General features: G+C 40.9%; 2 protein-coding genes across 6 annotated transcripts in view; one reads left to right on the top strand and one right to left on the bottom strand.

The window, feature by feature from the left end:
* ACSBG1 (acyl-CoA synthetase bubblegum family member 1) overlaps positions 1-1,472 on the top strand; it is a 33,493-nt gene extending 32,021 nt beyond the window's left edge. For all 5 annotated transcript variants that reach the window (XM_052671528.1, XM_052671527.1, XM_052671525.1 and 2 more), the window contains one exon: positions 946-1,472. In XM_052671528.1, coding sequence (XP_052527488.1) covers positions 946-1,022 — 77 coding nt within the window. In that variant the 3' untranslated portion in view covers positions 1,023-1,472. The remainder of the gene's footprint in view (positions 1-945) is intronic.
* Positions 1,473-2,073: 601 nt separating this feature from the next.
* Positions 2,074-14,304, bottom strand: IDH3A (isocitrate dehydrogenase (NAD(+)) 3 catalytic subunit alpha). Its single transcript, XM_052671531.1, has 11 exons — positions 14,164-14,304; positions 12,966-13,028; positions 11,325-11,408; positions 9,901-10,015; positions 9,188-9,375; positions 8,778-8,911; positions 8,092-8,194; positions 7,948-8,012; positions 6,230-6,314; positions 5,602-5,754; positions 2,074-3,716 (listed from the first exon to the last, which is right to left on the bottom strand). The coding sequence occupies exons 1-11, from the start codon at positions 14,188-14,190 to the stop codon at positions 3,633-3,635; spliced, it is 1,101 nt and encodes a 366-aa protein (XP_052527491.1). The 5' UTR covers positions 14,191-14,304; the 3' UTR covers positions 2,074-3,632.
* Between the last annotated feature and the right edge of the window lie 6 nt (positions 14,305-14,310).

The following is a 14,310-nucleotide window of genomic DNA, read 5'->3' as shown; positions in this document are numbered from 1 at the left end:
TCAATGGGAAATAGTTTCAATCTAAAGGAGGGGAGAGTTAGGTTGGATGTAAGGAAGTTTTTTACAATAAGGGTGGTGAGGCTCAGGCATAGGTTGCCCACAAAGCTGGTGGATACTCTGTCCATTACCCAAGGTCAGGCTGTGGGGCTCTGAGCACCTGTTAGAGCTGTGAGTGTCCCTTTCATTGCAGGGAAGTCAGATGAGATGGCCTTTAAGGGTCCCTTCTGACACAAATGATTCTGTGATTTATACTAAAGGTGTACACACAGTAGAGGGGCTTCCGATTCCTAAGTATCCAAATACAGTCCTATTTGTCAAATTCTGTATATGATCATTGGATTGAAGGAAGAAAAATTAAGCAGTGTTTACAGAATACAAAATCTGGAGTTTTTGCTATGCACACATGTAGAAATATGTGGTCATCTAAGTGAGTACAGCACTGTAGCTAAGTTTGAGATTGCTTTGGGTAATTATGCAATTCTAATTATTTTTTATGCGTTAAAGGCTCAATAACTTCCAGTAATAATTCTGAAAAGTTCATTAACAGCAATAAAAAAAAGAGGACTAAATGAAAGATTGACAGCAGAGCCCAAAGCCATGTTATCTGCCTCTGTGAGTAAATTGGGAATTTACCCAAATTGGGAACAAAGTTTCAAAACCACTAGTCTTTTAATAGGAAAAAAATAAAAACAGTAATAGTTAAATAATCACCTGCTGATTTAGCTGCTTTTGAAGTGCTAACGATTACACAAAGGCAGCCATGTGCCACAACTGCTGCTCACTTTTGGCAGAGGTCTAAACTAATGAAGTAGGTGTTCTTCCAAACAAAGGCTCTGTAGCAAAAAATCCAAAACCAAAGCTTAAACCAAAAAATCCAAAACAAAAGCTTCAGGGTAGGAATTCTTGTTTCTATTTCTGCTTTTGTGATGAACTCCTTCTCTCAAGGTCCCACCATGAAGTTAAAACGCCTCACTGTGCTTAAGAAATACAAAAATGAAGTGGACTCCTTCTATGAAGAGTAAGAAGCCTTTCATCGGAGCATTAAGAAAGATTTGTAAGCTACAGGAAGTATTTCCTAATCCAAATCATTAAGGAAAACTAATGCTTGTTTTTATTTTACAGTCATGCACTAGAAAGCTGCTATGTTAATTTAGTTATTCCCAATACTCACCTGATAGTTTGTCCTGTTCTGTACAGCGTGCCCGTTCTATAATATGTATTTTACATTATGCCCTAAATGAGCAAGATTAATGATATCCTCATAGGTTGTGTGAAGTGAGTATATCTTCTCTAGACTGAAACAGAAAAAACAGTGATCTGCCCTTATAATTTTTCTGTTCTGCAGGAGGTTGCCTGGAGCTTATGTGGTAAATGAATAGTTAGTTTAGTAAAATTGTTCTACCACTCTGGATATAACGCTGATCAGTTTTTAAAATAACAATAATAAAAAATCCAAGGCCTGTTTTCTTTCATCCTAGGGAAAAGTGTATTTCTGTTCACTAGCTCAGCATTTTGTAACCTTCCGCTTCTGTACAAGCTAGACTTTTCTAAAAGCAGCAGGTCATCATTTCTTAAATCCATGTTGAAATAAGCATTATTATTATTATTTCTCCTAAAACCAAACACTCAAAGTTGGGAAAACAATTCCTGAAAACGGAAAGATACAAAGTAGGTAATATGGAAGCTCTCACCTCAAAGCACAATTAACACATTTTAAGTAAGAGTACTGCAACTCTACTTGCATGTTTCAATACTGATGTTGTTCTAATGCTGACAAATGGGAGCATTTCTTCTTTCCCTTAGAAAATATAAATTGCTATATGAAGGGTTAAAAGGGCTGCTGATAGTTCAGTCAGTGGTGCAGAGAGTTGTAATGGATAACAGCTAGGGAGTCTGCAGCCATCTTTCTTGATTTAAAACCAACTAACCATGCAGAGCAGAATATTGTTTCAATGGAAGTTTCACGATCAGTCTTAAACATCCTATAAACTTCAGAGTTTGTTGCAAGTGTCAGCAATCAGCTTAATGCATCAGACAAAGTAGGAGCCTGGGATTATCAAGACAACAAGCAGCAGGACTTCAAAAAGTTTATTTTTTCCCCATTTTGTGCGTAATGGTACTGCAAAAGGTCTTAAGATTAATCTAGAAGAAACAAGGAAGCAGCAGCTTGTAAAACACAAGGAAATGATACCCTATTCACCAAAAGCAGAGAGCACAAGAAATAAAGCTTACTGTCCCCCCTCCAACACGTTGTTAGGCTGTACAAAAAAGCTGGGTTGCTTACTTCATAGAGTTCTGCTAGAAGACATTATTCAAAATAGCTTTGATTCTGAAATAACCAGCCTGAACAGCCTCACTAGGAAGTAACCAAGAGGTGTTATACCCATAAATACAATTGAGCTTTAAGACATCTGGCTCTGGCAGTAGGTATAAACTTGTGTTAGCCATAAACGTGCATTTTCTTGAAGGATACACTAAAAGGAGCAGGGTACCCTTAAGAAATCCAGGTCAGAATGGCTCATGATTACCTGTATGTGATGAAGAAGGGAGGGGGAAAAAAAAAAAGAGGTGCTTTGGTGCTTATTAAGCTTAGGAAGCAGGAGAAGAAAAGGCCTCTGATCCTTGAATAGGGATGAAATGTATTTCTGGAACGTAGGCACCCAGAGCCAGACCTTCAATCTGTCTTCATTCCATTAGGACTAGTCTTTTACATTCAGAGTTTATAGAATAGAATCACTAGTCAGGGCAGTGAGACACACTGAGCAGGCTTCATAAAAACAAAGTATAACACAAAAAGCAATCCAGCAGAAGCCATGAAATATTTTGTATAAACAGGTGAAGTTAATAACTTCCCTTCATAATACAGAGCAGGAGTGAGTTTTTCTAATTTACTCTCGTTACAACTCTCTTGTAAATTAAGCTGTGTTTCAGAAAGGAAAACTTGTAAGAACTATTTTGATACAGATTTGAAAAATATCTTTGTTAATATCAGTTCTCACATCTGGCTGGTTTGATGTCTTTTTCTTTTTCCGTTTACATAAACAGATTAAATCTCTAAGATCTTGCATTTCTTTTTTGCATGCCCTTTGAAGGCAAAGCTGTATTTCATCAATCAACAGACACCTAGAAGTGTTCCTTCATTGCTTTTAACACAAAATTGCTGTTGGAAATTAGTTTATACCCGTTTCTTTTTATAACGTTTGTCTTGTGCTCTTGTTAGGCCAAAAGCCTGTCCTTTAAATTTCAGTAAGACCAGTAACATAGCTCTAAGCATTAAGGTGCTGTAGCAATTCACTAGTTCTGGTTATGTTATATTCACATAATTTTTCTTTGTGAAAAATAAAAGCCATCTAGTTGAAACAGCAAATGGTACAGTTACAGTGGCAAAAAAATACTTCTCTTACATAAAAATGCTTACCAGGTAGAAATAAATAAGACAGAGCACTTAAAGTCCACTGAAAGCAGGCACAAGCATCATCTGTAGCCATGGGGACTAAATTTATTAATGAAGAGGCCTTCCCTATAAAGTTTGCTTTATAGAGATGAGCAAAATATACGCATAGAGATACCAGGTTACATACTGTATGTTTGTGATGCATCTTTTCAGAGTTAATACGGATCAAACAAGGAGTTTATTCTGCGTCCCGTACTCTGCTGCAGATCTCTTCTGTGAACTCTGAACACTTGGCATTACCTCCCAAGTCTTTTGTCAAAGCCTGAAGGAAGAACAAATGCTATCACTGTAATGTTTAATGGAGCCAGTTATACCACTGCACAGTCCTATCATCTCTGTTTTGTACTGGTATTGGGTATAGGTGAGAAGGAATACATCAAGTCTGAGTTTCTCTGCATTCTACATCACCTTCATCACCAGCAACAATGCAAATTGAGGCAGGTAGGGAAAAATGAGTAGGAGCATTGAGCGTTGTTATCTGAGCGTTCAGATCTCAGTGAGATTTATCTTTTAACTACCCACAGAAGTGAATTTGGACAAAGCTATCCAAAGTCCCTATGGCCATATCATAATGTACTTAAGAGATATGGACTTAAGTCTTCCCTAATAAGTCTGTCTTTTGGAAGTAAAATTCATACATGATGGCTCAGTACAACGTCAACTAATTAAGAGAATGTCATTCAGTAATGCTTTGGGTATGAGGAAAAGCACACACACAGCTCTTGAAATGCTGCATGTTAACGGGTGTCCAAGTTTTTGCTTGGTTGAGTTAAGGGATTGAAAAACAGGTAGTTAAACTTTCTTTACTAAGGACAACTCCACTCTGGCAGCATGGAGACAGTAAAATGAAAATAAATTGAAGTAGTCAATGTTGTTTGCCCAAACTAGACAGATTAAAAAGTTTTGAGAGGTAATTTAAAAATTGTTAGTGTTGCCCTTTTATCACATCCATGCAGATCTTAATTGAATGGTTTGGGGCAGGGACGAAGGAAAGAAAGGGCAAGCATGAAAGGCAATAAAGGTTACAATTTTAGGAACTTGTCATTTTGCTTTATGCTTTGCATTATGCTTTTTTCAATTCAAAAAGATTCTCTCCCTTGTGAGCATGTAATCACAACACAGTAAGCAACTAGTAAACAAGAAGCCATGTCACGCAACTTGTGCTGTTATCTTCTGTACAATTACTAACCTGCAGATGGAAGATTTCATTTCCAGAGCAGTAAATGGGAACTGTACAGAGGCATCTCTCTATTCATTTGTAATTTTAGTGGTTTGTTTGTTTGTTTTTTAAACTGGCTCCTACACGCAGCAAGATAGCTGTAAGCAGACCACTTATGAAATAACGACAGTTTTTTGTTTAAGCATGCTTGTTCTTTTTCATTGCAAAGCAGCTTTGTATGCCTGTGCCCCAGATAATCACAGCAGCTAAACGCTGATTTTCCTTAAGGGCAATCTTTGGAATCTTTCCAATTGTATTTTGGAAAGGTGCACCCAACTACTTTAACTTCCAGCAGCAGCATTACACGCAGAAATTCAGGTCAGGTTTCAGAGCACAACTCCTTCCCCTGCACCAATACTATCTGAGTCTTGAATCTGCAGGCAGGTACACCTGCACAGAGAAGAAGTAATCACTGGATATCATTTTGCCCCTAACTTATTTTGTGATTAAAAAGGAGCTGAGGTAAATAGGAGGAAAGAGTAAAAGAAGTGACCTCAAAAACAGGAACAGAAGTATTAAGAGTCAGAATTGAGATGAGTGATTAAGCCTACATAAGGCAAATGACTGTCCTTTGCTCTAAGGTCTAGATTTAACTGTTAGTGCACCATAAACTTCACAAGGGAAATACCACTATTTACTCAGATCTCTAATCCCTTTCATGGAAAACAGATTAGCAGTTCTAGCTTTTAGAGCTGCGGAAACTGAGGCAGGAGGAGAGCTACAGAGCATCCCTGTTGCTGAAAAGGGCAAACTTAATGCCACCAGAGGTAACATAACAACAATCACAGAACAGCAGCAGTACTGCTCATGTGATTCAGGCCAGCAAAGCAGGGTATCTTTTGTCTTAGCGTTAATGTTCTGAGTTAATTTTTGTTACAACAGGGTATCATTTGAATCAGTTTTATGTATTTGCATGCTCTTATATTACCTTTCCATCTTTAATTGTATTAAAGCAAGCTGTCTCAATTTTTGTGGCATGCTTGTGTAATCCCATATGACGCAGCATCATTACAGCACTCAGGAGAAGAGCAGTTGGATTTGCCAAGTCTTTTCCTGCAATATCAGGTGCTGTTCCATGAACCTAGAAAGAAAAGTGAATCTGTCTGTTACAAAGTTAATATGGCGATTAACAGAGGACATTTGAAACATAATCCTCACACACAAGCATGCTGAAATGGAACTTACTTCACAGGGATATGTTTAATGGAAAGAAAGATAGGAGAGAAAGAAGATAGGAGAGAGTGGAACAATTCAGTCCAAAGGCATTAGAAAAGGGGAACTAGTTCAGCTATTGCTTCTTAAGTTCTATTTCATTAAGTGTTCAAGAAAGAGGGTGAAAGTGCCAATAAAAGCACGTGCTAAAACTTACATGTAACACATGAAGTTTTACCAAAAGAATAAAGCAAAATCTTAGCAGTAAAACATAGCTTTACAGAGAACCTACTTTTAATATACCTACATTGTGCATCTTGGACAAGCTTTTAGATTCTCGAGTGGAGACAAAAGTAGTTATTACTACTACTTGATCAGTTTGAATCTTGAGTAAGAAGACTTACCGATTCAAAAATTGCAACTCCGTTAGCACCAATATTTCCACTTGGTGTTACTCCAAGACCACCAATCAATCCAGCACACAAGTCACTGGAAAAAAAAAATCCTTATGTTTTTCCATGTAGTTGCCTCTTAGAGCTGTATTAAATTATCTTTGTTTCTCATTTTACTGCAACAGTAACCTACTCTAACTACCAACAAGAATAACACTGAGAAAGAACAGATGCTGGTAGCCTCTTACACTGCTGGAACATCTGAGAATCTGCAGAACTACTAGCAAGAGCCATTTCAATAGAGAGAAATGAAAAGGAGATTCCATACAGTATAGTAATTAAGAAACAGGCACAAGACAAGTACAGAATACCTTTAGAAGTGTCAGGAACTAGCCAAAGTATTTATATATACGTATATATATTATAGATATATATATATATTTATATATTTTTATATATATTAATGTATATATGGAGTACCCTATATATATATTTCAGTCTCATTTCCCTTGAAAAGGCCACACAACCCTTTTTGTATGTAAAATCCTTCTAAAAATCATGGAAAAAATTTGCTCAGGTGAAAGAACTTCTGGTTAAGGTTAGTGTATGTAACTTAAAGGACATTCCAAGTGGCACAACACTGGCTTTACTCCTCTCTTCAGTGAACAGCCCATAAGTCATAATTCTGACATCAGTAGATGATCAGACATCAGGAATTTGCATTTGATTTCCTTGAAAATTAACCTGGAGAAAGATAAATGAACTGTGCCCAGTTTTCATACTGTCCTCTCAAAGCTGAAAGAACTGATAAAGCTCTCACATCTACATTTTTTAGCCTACCATTTCATTGTCAGCTAACAGAGGACTAAAAAGCAGAAAGGAGGAATTTGTGCGGCAATCTTTTATATTAAATTGATCAGCTGTGGTTGTAATTGTTTGGGAAAGAAAATGGATACTCTTAAACTTTTCACTTAAGATGCTCAGTGCTTTGGAGTAGAAATTCCTTCTGCATCTCCTGAGGCTGAGAGACCTCCCTGGCGTTATGCTCACGTTGAACAAAACACAGTGAGTGAGGTTCCCCAGTGACAAGACTGCCCTTCTTCAAAAGACGACTCTAATTTATTGGAGCTTCCTTGAAGAATGAAAGCCTGCTGAAGGACTCTGCCTTTAGGCCTTCGGGTTGACTGTAGCACTTTTTCCAAATAGGAGATTTAATCCCAAGGTGAAAAAATATAACTCAAAACCCAAACAATGGTAGGACATTGAGATGTTATACATTTCAGTCTTCAGAATCATTTCACTATATGGCTAGTTGACTCTAAACGTGGTGGTTCCACAGTCATCTTACTCTATTTCAGTGCTGACAAGTGGCAAGTTTTTCCCCCATTGTCAATCCAGGCAATCTGTATTACAATTGGAGCCATGATCTTCTTCACACTTCTGGAATAATTTATCCTCCACCCAGCCCTATTGGAATAACACTCATATCCTCCATCAGCAAAAACTCCCTTTTACTACGAGGAATGTCTTCATCATAATTTCTCTCCCAACAACATATGGATAACTAGTATGATAATACGTTGTTTCTTATCATTCTGAGAGTCTGATTTGTGTTTTAAACTCTGGAGGGAGAAAATGATCATTCATCTGGCTAGCATGTAACCTGAATAACTGTCAGGAAACTAACAGTGTTGTACATGCTGGGCTAGTTAAAATTGAGATCTCCATACCTGAGGATGTCACCATACAAGTTAGGCATAACAAGCACATCAAATTGTGAAGGATCCTGAACCATCTAGAAAGAAGTATATTTTCATTAAGTTTAAGACTGTAAACTGAAAAAACCACCACAATTAAAACAAATAGATACTCACATTCAGACACACAGTATCCAGATACATTTCATTAAATTTAATATCTTTACAGTTTTCTGCTGCTTCCCTGCACTTTCTCAAGAAAAGCCCATCAGACATTCTCCTGCAATTAAGTGGAAGAATACTGCAGTTATTGTAAAGCAAGATATTCAGATAAAGAGAACTGCATGCAACAGGATTAAATAGCAAAAAAATAGTAGACTGCAAAAACCTAATTACAACCATTAATCCTTTATGTAAGTATTTTAATAGAAAGTTATGTCTTTTAAATTTACCCCTAAGATGCTCCAGGAATTAATGCATGATGGTTAAACTGCTGCTCCCTACTGACTCCCTCGTTTACTGAAGTAAATTTACTGAGTTTATGCAGGGATGATGCAAACTATCACACACAGTGTGAATTAGTTGCCAGTGAAGTGCTTTGGCAGCTGTAAAAGACATCAGCTATTTTTCCTGGGTTCAGATTATTTTTAAACTAAGAGTTTTTGGAAGAAAGTCACAGCACTAGCACAGAGTTAGTAAGAGAAGCGTTAGCACGCAGTGACTGCAGCCCTGCCAAGACAAGGTCAGCGTTGTCCATGTTACTCCCATTAGCATTCACACATCAGACATCTGAAGAAAATTTAAAAGCAATTTATAATCAGAAGTATAGTACCACTTGTTCTTCAAAAGAAATGTCAACATACATAATGTTTGCCTTGTGCACAGCAGTAACATGGCTTCTGTGATTATTTCTAGCATACTCAAAAGCAAATTCTGCAATGCGCTTGCTAGCTTCCTCTGTGATTAGCTTGATGCTTTGCACAACTCCTTCAACAATCTGAAAGACAACAGTAGCATTACTAGTAGAAGTGGAAGTCTACTTGTGCAAATCAACAGTTTTGAACAATGTTCTGAACAACAGGATCACAGAACTCTGAGTGAGGCAGTCTCCACAGCACACACTATAATATAGGACCTTTCCTGTGGGGAAAGAACTTAAAATGCAACCAACAAAAAATCCCACTGCTCTGCCCCTCAGTACCAAGCAACTGAGATGAGCTAACTTGTTGTTAACAAGACCCAGAAACTGCCAGAAACACTCCCAGCAACTTACCACGTGCTCAATTCCACTGTATTCACCCTCTGTGTTCTCTCGTATTGTGACAATATTTACGTCTGTGTAAGGGGTTTTGTAGCCCTCAATAGAGACACAGGGACGTACGTTTGCATAGAGGTCAAAGGTTTTACGCAGCAGCAGATTCATCGATGGATGTCCTGCAGCAATTGGGGTTTTTAAAGGACCTGAAGGGAAAAAAAATAGAGATGATAAAACCCACGTCATAAATATCACAGTTGAAGCACCAGGTGGCGCTGTGAGAGAGGAACTGCAAATTCTTATGTAACCCCGACGGTAAATGCCACGGGAATTCTCCGTGCCCTCAGGAATACCACACAGTGATATTCATCAGCTGCTCCAGGGCCAAATCGTGGCCTTAATTTTACACGGAATGGGAGTTCGTCAAAAACTGTTTTCAGTATAAACAACGTATGAGGATACCGTTCATTGGGAACTGAGCTATCACACACTCTTGTGTATCAACTGCCTTGGAAAAGCATACTGTATCAAATCCAAAGCTGATATTTAGTAGCATATTTCCTAAACATCAGTGACAGTTACAGCTTTGACACAAAGATTGCAGAAGATGACTTATAGGCCGTCCTCCATAATTTGCCATCTTTTTGTGATACTGAGGAAGGACTTTGGATTCAAATCAAAGTCCCTGTAAAAAACGATATTTAATGTCAATATATCAACCCCCAATGTACCTTTTAATCCCATTTTGTTTTTATCCATGGATTCTTTGGCATCTGGAGGTATCATCCACTTTCCTCCTGGTCCTTGGATAGCTGTAACATTCCTTTCTTCCCACTGAATAGGAACCTAAACACATTTGCTCTGTGTTAACTTTAGTCTCATGACTTTTGCTCTCAGTTGTAACTCCTCTTTCACAAGAGATCAGGCTTGAGCCTTCTTAAACATCTTTCCTCTGATGAGTGACAGTAAGTATGAGATGCTTGAAGTTGAACATAAAGGTGACTTTAAAGTGTAAATAATTGAAAATGAAATGGTATGAGCAATATTATACCAGCACAAAGTTAAGCAGCACAAGACACTTCCCTAGCCATGACCTACAGACAGCATTAGGACTGTGTTTACACACTGCTTTCTTGCACCTGCTGCAGCCGTCACATTCCTCCTGACAAGGGACACAAGACATTTAAAAACTGAACTCATTGAGAACTGATCTTCCAAACGGCAGTGCACAGCAGATCCACCTGTTATCTGAATGGAAATCTACACATGTCCTGCAGTGCTTTCTGGATTTGCATTCACCACCCCTTGTCCATCAGGAAGAGCCACAATGAAAAGATTTAAGGCTGTTCATAAGCAAATGGAATGAGTCCAAGTGCAACTTAGTAGCAAAACACCCTATAAAACAAATCAGAGTAAGTACTGCAAACATACACTTCTGTGCAAAGGTTTTACCTCACTGCACCTCCTGCCTGTCTCCCCAGGGTCAGACAGAGCTATTACAAGGCTTCTTTTTGATTACATAGGAACTGCACCTTTTACAAATCTAAGTTGGACAGTTGTAAGATAAAATGAATATGCTTTGATACTGTTACTGAAGGGGAACAATTTGACAACAATTCTTCCTGAAGAACTACATTTTCTTCCAAGCAAACTGGACACATTCTTGTGAACTTCCTTGGATATGCTGAAACACAGTCCTCTTTGGACAGATGTAGTTTTCACATCACAGAGATGAACGTGGAACAACAGAATAATTGCATATAATTGCAATAATTGCGTGGTACAACAGAATAAAGGTTTCTAACAATAAGGGAGTCCCCTTCACAGTGCTTGATCTGCACTGAGAAGTCACTGTGGATGAAAGAGTATTTTCCTTTTGGTCACTCAGGATAGCTGTGTCAACAAGATGGCTCAGATGATACACTGAGTTGACATTTCCAGCACTTAAATGCAACATCTGCTCTCAACTCATTACTCCTCTCCAGCTAACAGTTTCAGACACTGCCGTGATATTGCAATCCTGTCTTTTAATATTGGAAGCTTCTGACTTTGTATTGCCAGAAAGTTTCAGCAGCTTAAAAATGACTCATAACTAGTTAACATTTGTTGTTGCACTTAAAGCTACAATGCTCACAGCAAGACAAATGTGACTCACTTTGGCAGCATCAAAGATCTTCATGACAGCAGCAGAAATCTCAGGTCCTATGCCATCTCCTGGGATTAAAGTCACTGTTTGTACCTAAGTAAAGAAGCATCAGTAATAAAAGAAATGAAAGCTGTGTTCCACGTAGGAAACATTCTCATGTGTTGCAGGGACCAAGTAACTACTAGAAAAGAAAGTTTGAGTTACCAAAAATCACTATGAAGAGCAGCGGCAGTGGACAGAAGCAAGAGTGACTTAGCTTGCTTTCAAAGGGAAGTGCAAACATTTTGAGACAACTGTCTAAAAATCTGCTTGCTATTTTTGTTTCAAAGCACATGTTTAACCTGAAGAGCAGGTTCCTGCTCAGTGCTCCTTGAAATAAGCAATCTCAGAATGTTTTCTTCGTGAAAAATAGAGAGGAGACAATACTACCTACTTACAGCTCTGTTTCCATACATTTCCTATATTAGCTGCATGTTGTGTAATGCTGACCCACACTAAAAAAGATTTAATTTGTGAAAAGCTTAAAAAAACAACAACAACAACAAAAAACAAGTCTATCTTAACTTCTCAAAAGGTTCTCAAAGAAATCTCAGGCCAATTTTTCTTAAAGTCTGATTCTTTTCTCTCTGTAACATTCTCAATCTTGTTTCTTTTATCATCCCCACATGAACTTAAATTGCACAGCCCAGGGTCACTGGACAGCAGGGGAAGGAAGCTGCCTGTTGTACAAAAACAGGCATACAGCACTATTTGCCAAACCCCAAGCGATGAGATGTGTGCCCAGCCTTCTCCCATGGGAATGCTCAGGATTTCAGTGTATCTTAACTGTTCTGTTTCCACTAATCAGAGTCAAAGAATTTTACTGTGCAAAGCTAAGGAAGCAGAGCTTCAGACAGAGATCACAGCTACTAAGCAAGCAGGCAGCCGATGGAATGCAGGATTGGTTCCTGCTCCACAGCACAGCAGGACTACACCTGCAGCACAGAAGGTGTTCCACCTGATGCAGTAAAATGAGGTACAAGCAGATCAGGAGGAGCCTCGCCTACATCTTCTCGTGCTGTGTAAGACACAACCTTCACTTCAGTTTCTCTCCGCTAGTAGTTTTACATAACTTAGAATTAAAAACCACAACTCTTCCTTAAGTCCTGCCTAAGGGTGCATGCAGCAGTGCATGCTTCCACCACTGCAGTTTTCAAGGCCACCTTCACTGAAGAAAGGCCTGCAGGGACCTCAGGCACACACAGTGCTAAAGCACCTACACCAGTGTTTGAAATACATTAAAGAGGGCCGTGAAAAGGCAGAACCATAGCTGTGAGATACTCTAAAAGCAGCAAGATTTAAAGTAAATATGCTAAAGTAAATATTGCTTAGCAGAATGCCTGCAAAAGAAAGAGGATGAGAAGCTTCTCAACAATCTCATTTGTCTGTATTTGCCTATTTCAGAATGGGCAGAAGTTTCAGAAGCTTATGTCCGTGTTTTGTGACAAGTTGTCATTCCATGTCTGGTTTCCTTGTAAGCCTTTTTATTAGCAAAGTCATTAACCAGTGTAAATCCAGCTTGGCGTTAAAAGCATGAATGTTCACTTATTCAGGCCTTATCTTTTTCTTGAGAAACTTCTTAAAGGAAAGAAATATGACTAGCATACTCACAGCATTACTAAAACTTCTGGTCACCTGTTTTTGGTTTTTGAAAGCACCTAGCAGTCGAGAAACCTGCAGGAACATAAACCAAAAAGATGTTATCTTATTACACCAACGGATCTTCAAACAGTTCAACGCTGCAGCATTCACACTTTTAAAATGGTACCCCTTCAAATTTCCTGCTTTAAACCAGGATTAATACAAATTAAAATCAAACAGAGTAACTATGGCTTTGCCAAGCTGCTGGGGAGCTGCTGTGTGCACCTCTGGAGTATTCTTAGCACAAGGTGAGCAGAGGACAGCTGCTCCCTGGCCGGACTGCATGGCAGCCCCAGCAGCAACTCTGGCTGAGGAGAAAAGCAAGGTGAGATGTTTGTTCCCCTACCAGCTGCCCGGGCAGCACATCTGCACCTTCCAGGTCACGTTTCCAAAGCTGAGTCCCACCAGTGGAAGTTCTTCCATTGGAACCGGGATGCACTTCGTTCTCGCCTTTATTTATGTCTGTACGATCGGGGCCGCAGCCCTCCGTGCACTTGGCAGGTTTTAAAACCCGAGAGTGTACGAAAGGCAGAAGTCAGCACTGCAATGAGGAGCCCAGCCCGCACAGCGCCGCAGAGAATGACCTCCCCTGCGCTCGGGGCGTCCCGCCATGCCAGGGAGCCCTCCGCACCGCGGCTTGCGATCTCCGCCTTTCAGCAGCGCACACCGTAAGCGGAGCTGTGGGCACCGACGGCTCCGGGCAGGAAGGACAGCTCGCCGCGTCCGCTCCGAGGAACGCCGCGATGGCAGAGCCGCGCACGGCTCCTCACCTCGCAAGGTCATCGGGCCGGAACCGAGGGCAGGGGCCGCCAGCCGAGCGCGCTGCTGCGGCCCCGTGGGTGGCCGAGGCCTCCCCGAGCCGCTCGGGATCGGCGCGTCGCGAAGGCCCCGCGGCAGGCCCGGACCATCGGGTCTTCCCCTCGGAAGCTCCGCAACGACAGACAGACGGCGAATCCCGCGGCGAGAGGCATCGCCACGACGGGAGAGCCGCGGCCACCGCCGCGCCCCGCTCCGAGGCGGCCCCGAGCTCCGCACGCCGCACCGCGGCGCCAAGGTCACGCGCCAGGCTCGGCGCCCGGACCCCGCGAAGGAACGGCACAGCACCGCACCGCGCCGCGCCGCGCCGCGCCGCGCCGCGCCGCACCGCACCGCACCGCGCCGCACCTACCGCGGGCATCCACGCGGCCGCGGCCATGGCGCGCCCGGCGCTTCTTCGACCCCGCAACGTCCGCAATCACCGACGGAGCGGAACCGGCGCCGAGCGGCCGCGCGCTACCGCCCCGCCCCCGGGAGGCGGCCGCTGCCGCGCCTCGCG

This window comes from Tympanuchus pallidicinctus, unplaced genomic scaffold, assembly GCF_026119805.1.
Source record: "Tympanuchus pallidicinctus isolate F22 unplaced genomic scaffold, pur_lepc_1.0 scaffold12, whole genome shotgun sequence".
Lineage (NCBI taxonomy): Eukaryota > Metazoa > Chordata > Aves > Galliformes > Phasianidae > Tympanuchus > Tympanuchus pallidicinctus.
The sequence above is the reverse complement of the archived record's forward strand: the minus strand, read 5'-3'. Positions and strand labels throughout refer to the sequence as shown.

What these genes read in the sequence shown, in the direction of transcription:
- IDH3A (XM_052671531.1), bottom strand. Translation starts at nt 14,190, where the DNA reads ATGGCCGCGGCCGCGTGGATGCCCGCG. An exon ending in AAACAAAATGGGATTAAAAG is followed by an intron (nt 9,376 to 9,900) that starts GTACATTGGGGG and finishes TTTTCCCTTCAG; the next exon opens with GTCCTTTAAAAACCCCAATT. An exon ending in GTGCACAAGGCAAACATTAT is followed by an intron (nt 8,195 to 8,777) that starts GTATGTTGACAT and finishes ACTTAATTGCAG; the next exon opens with GAGAATGTCTGATGGGCTTT.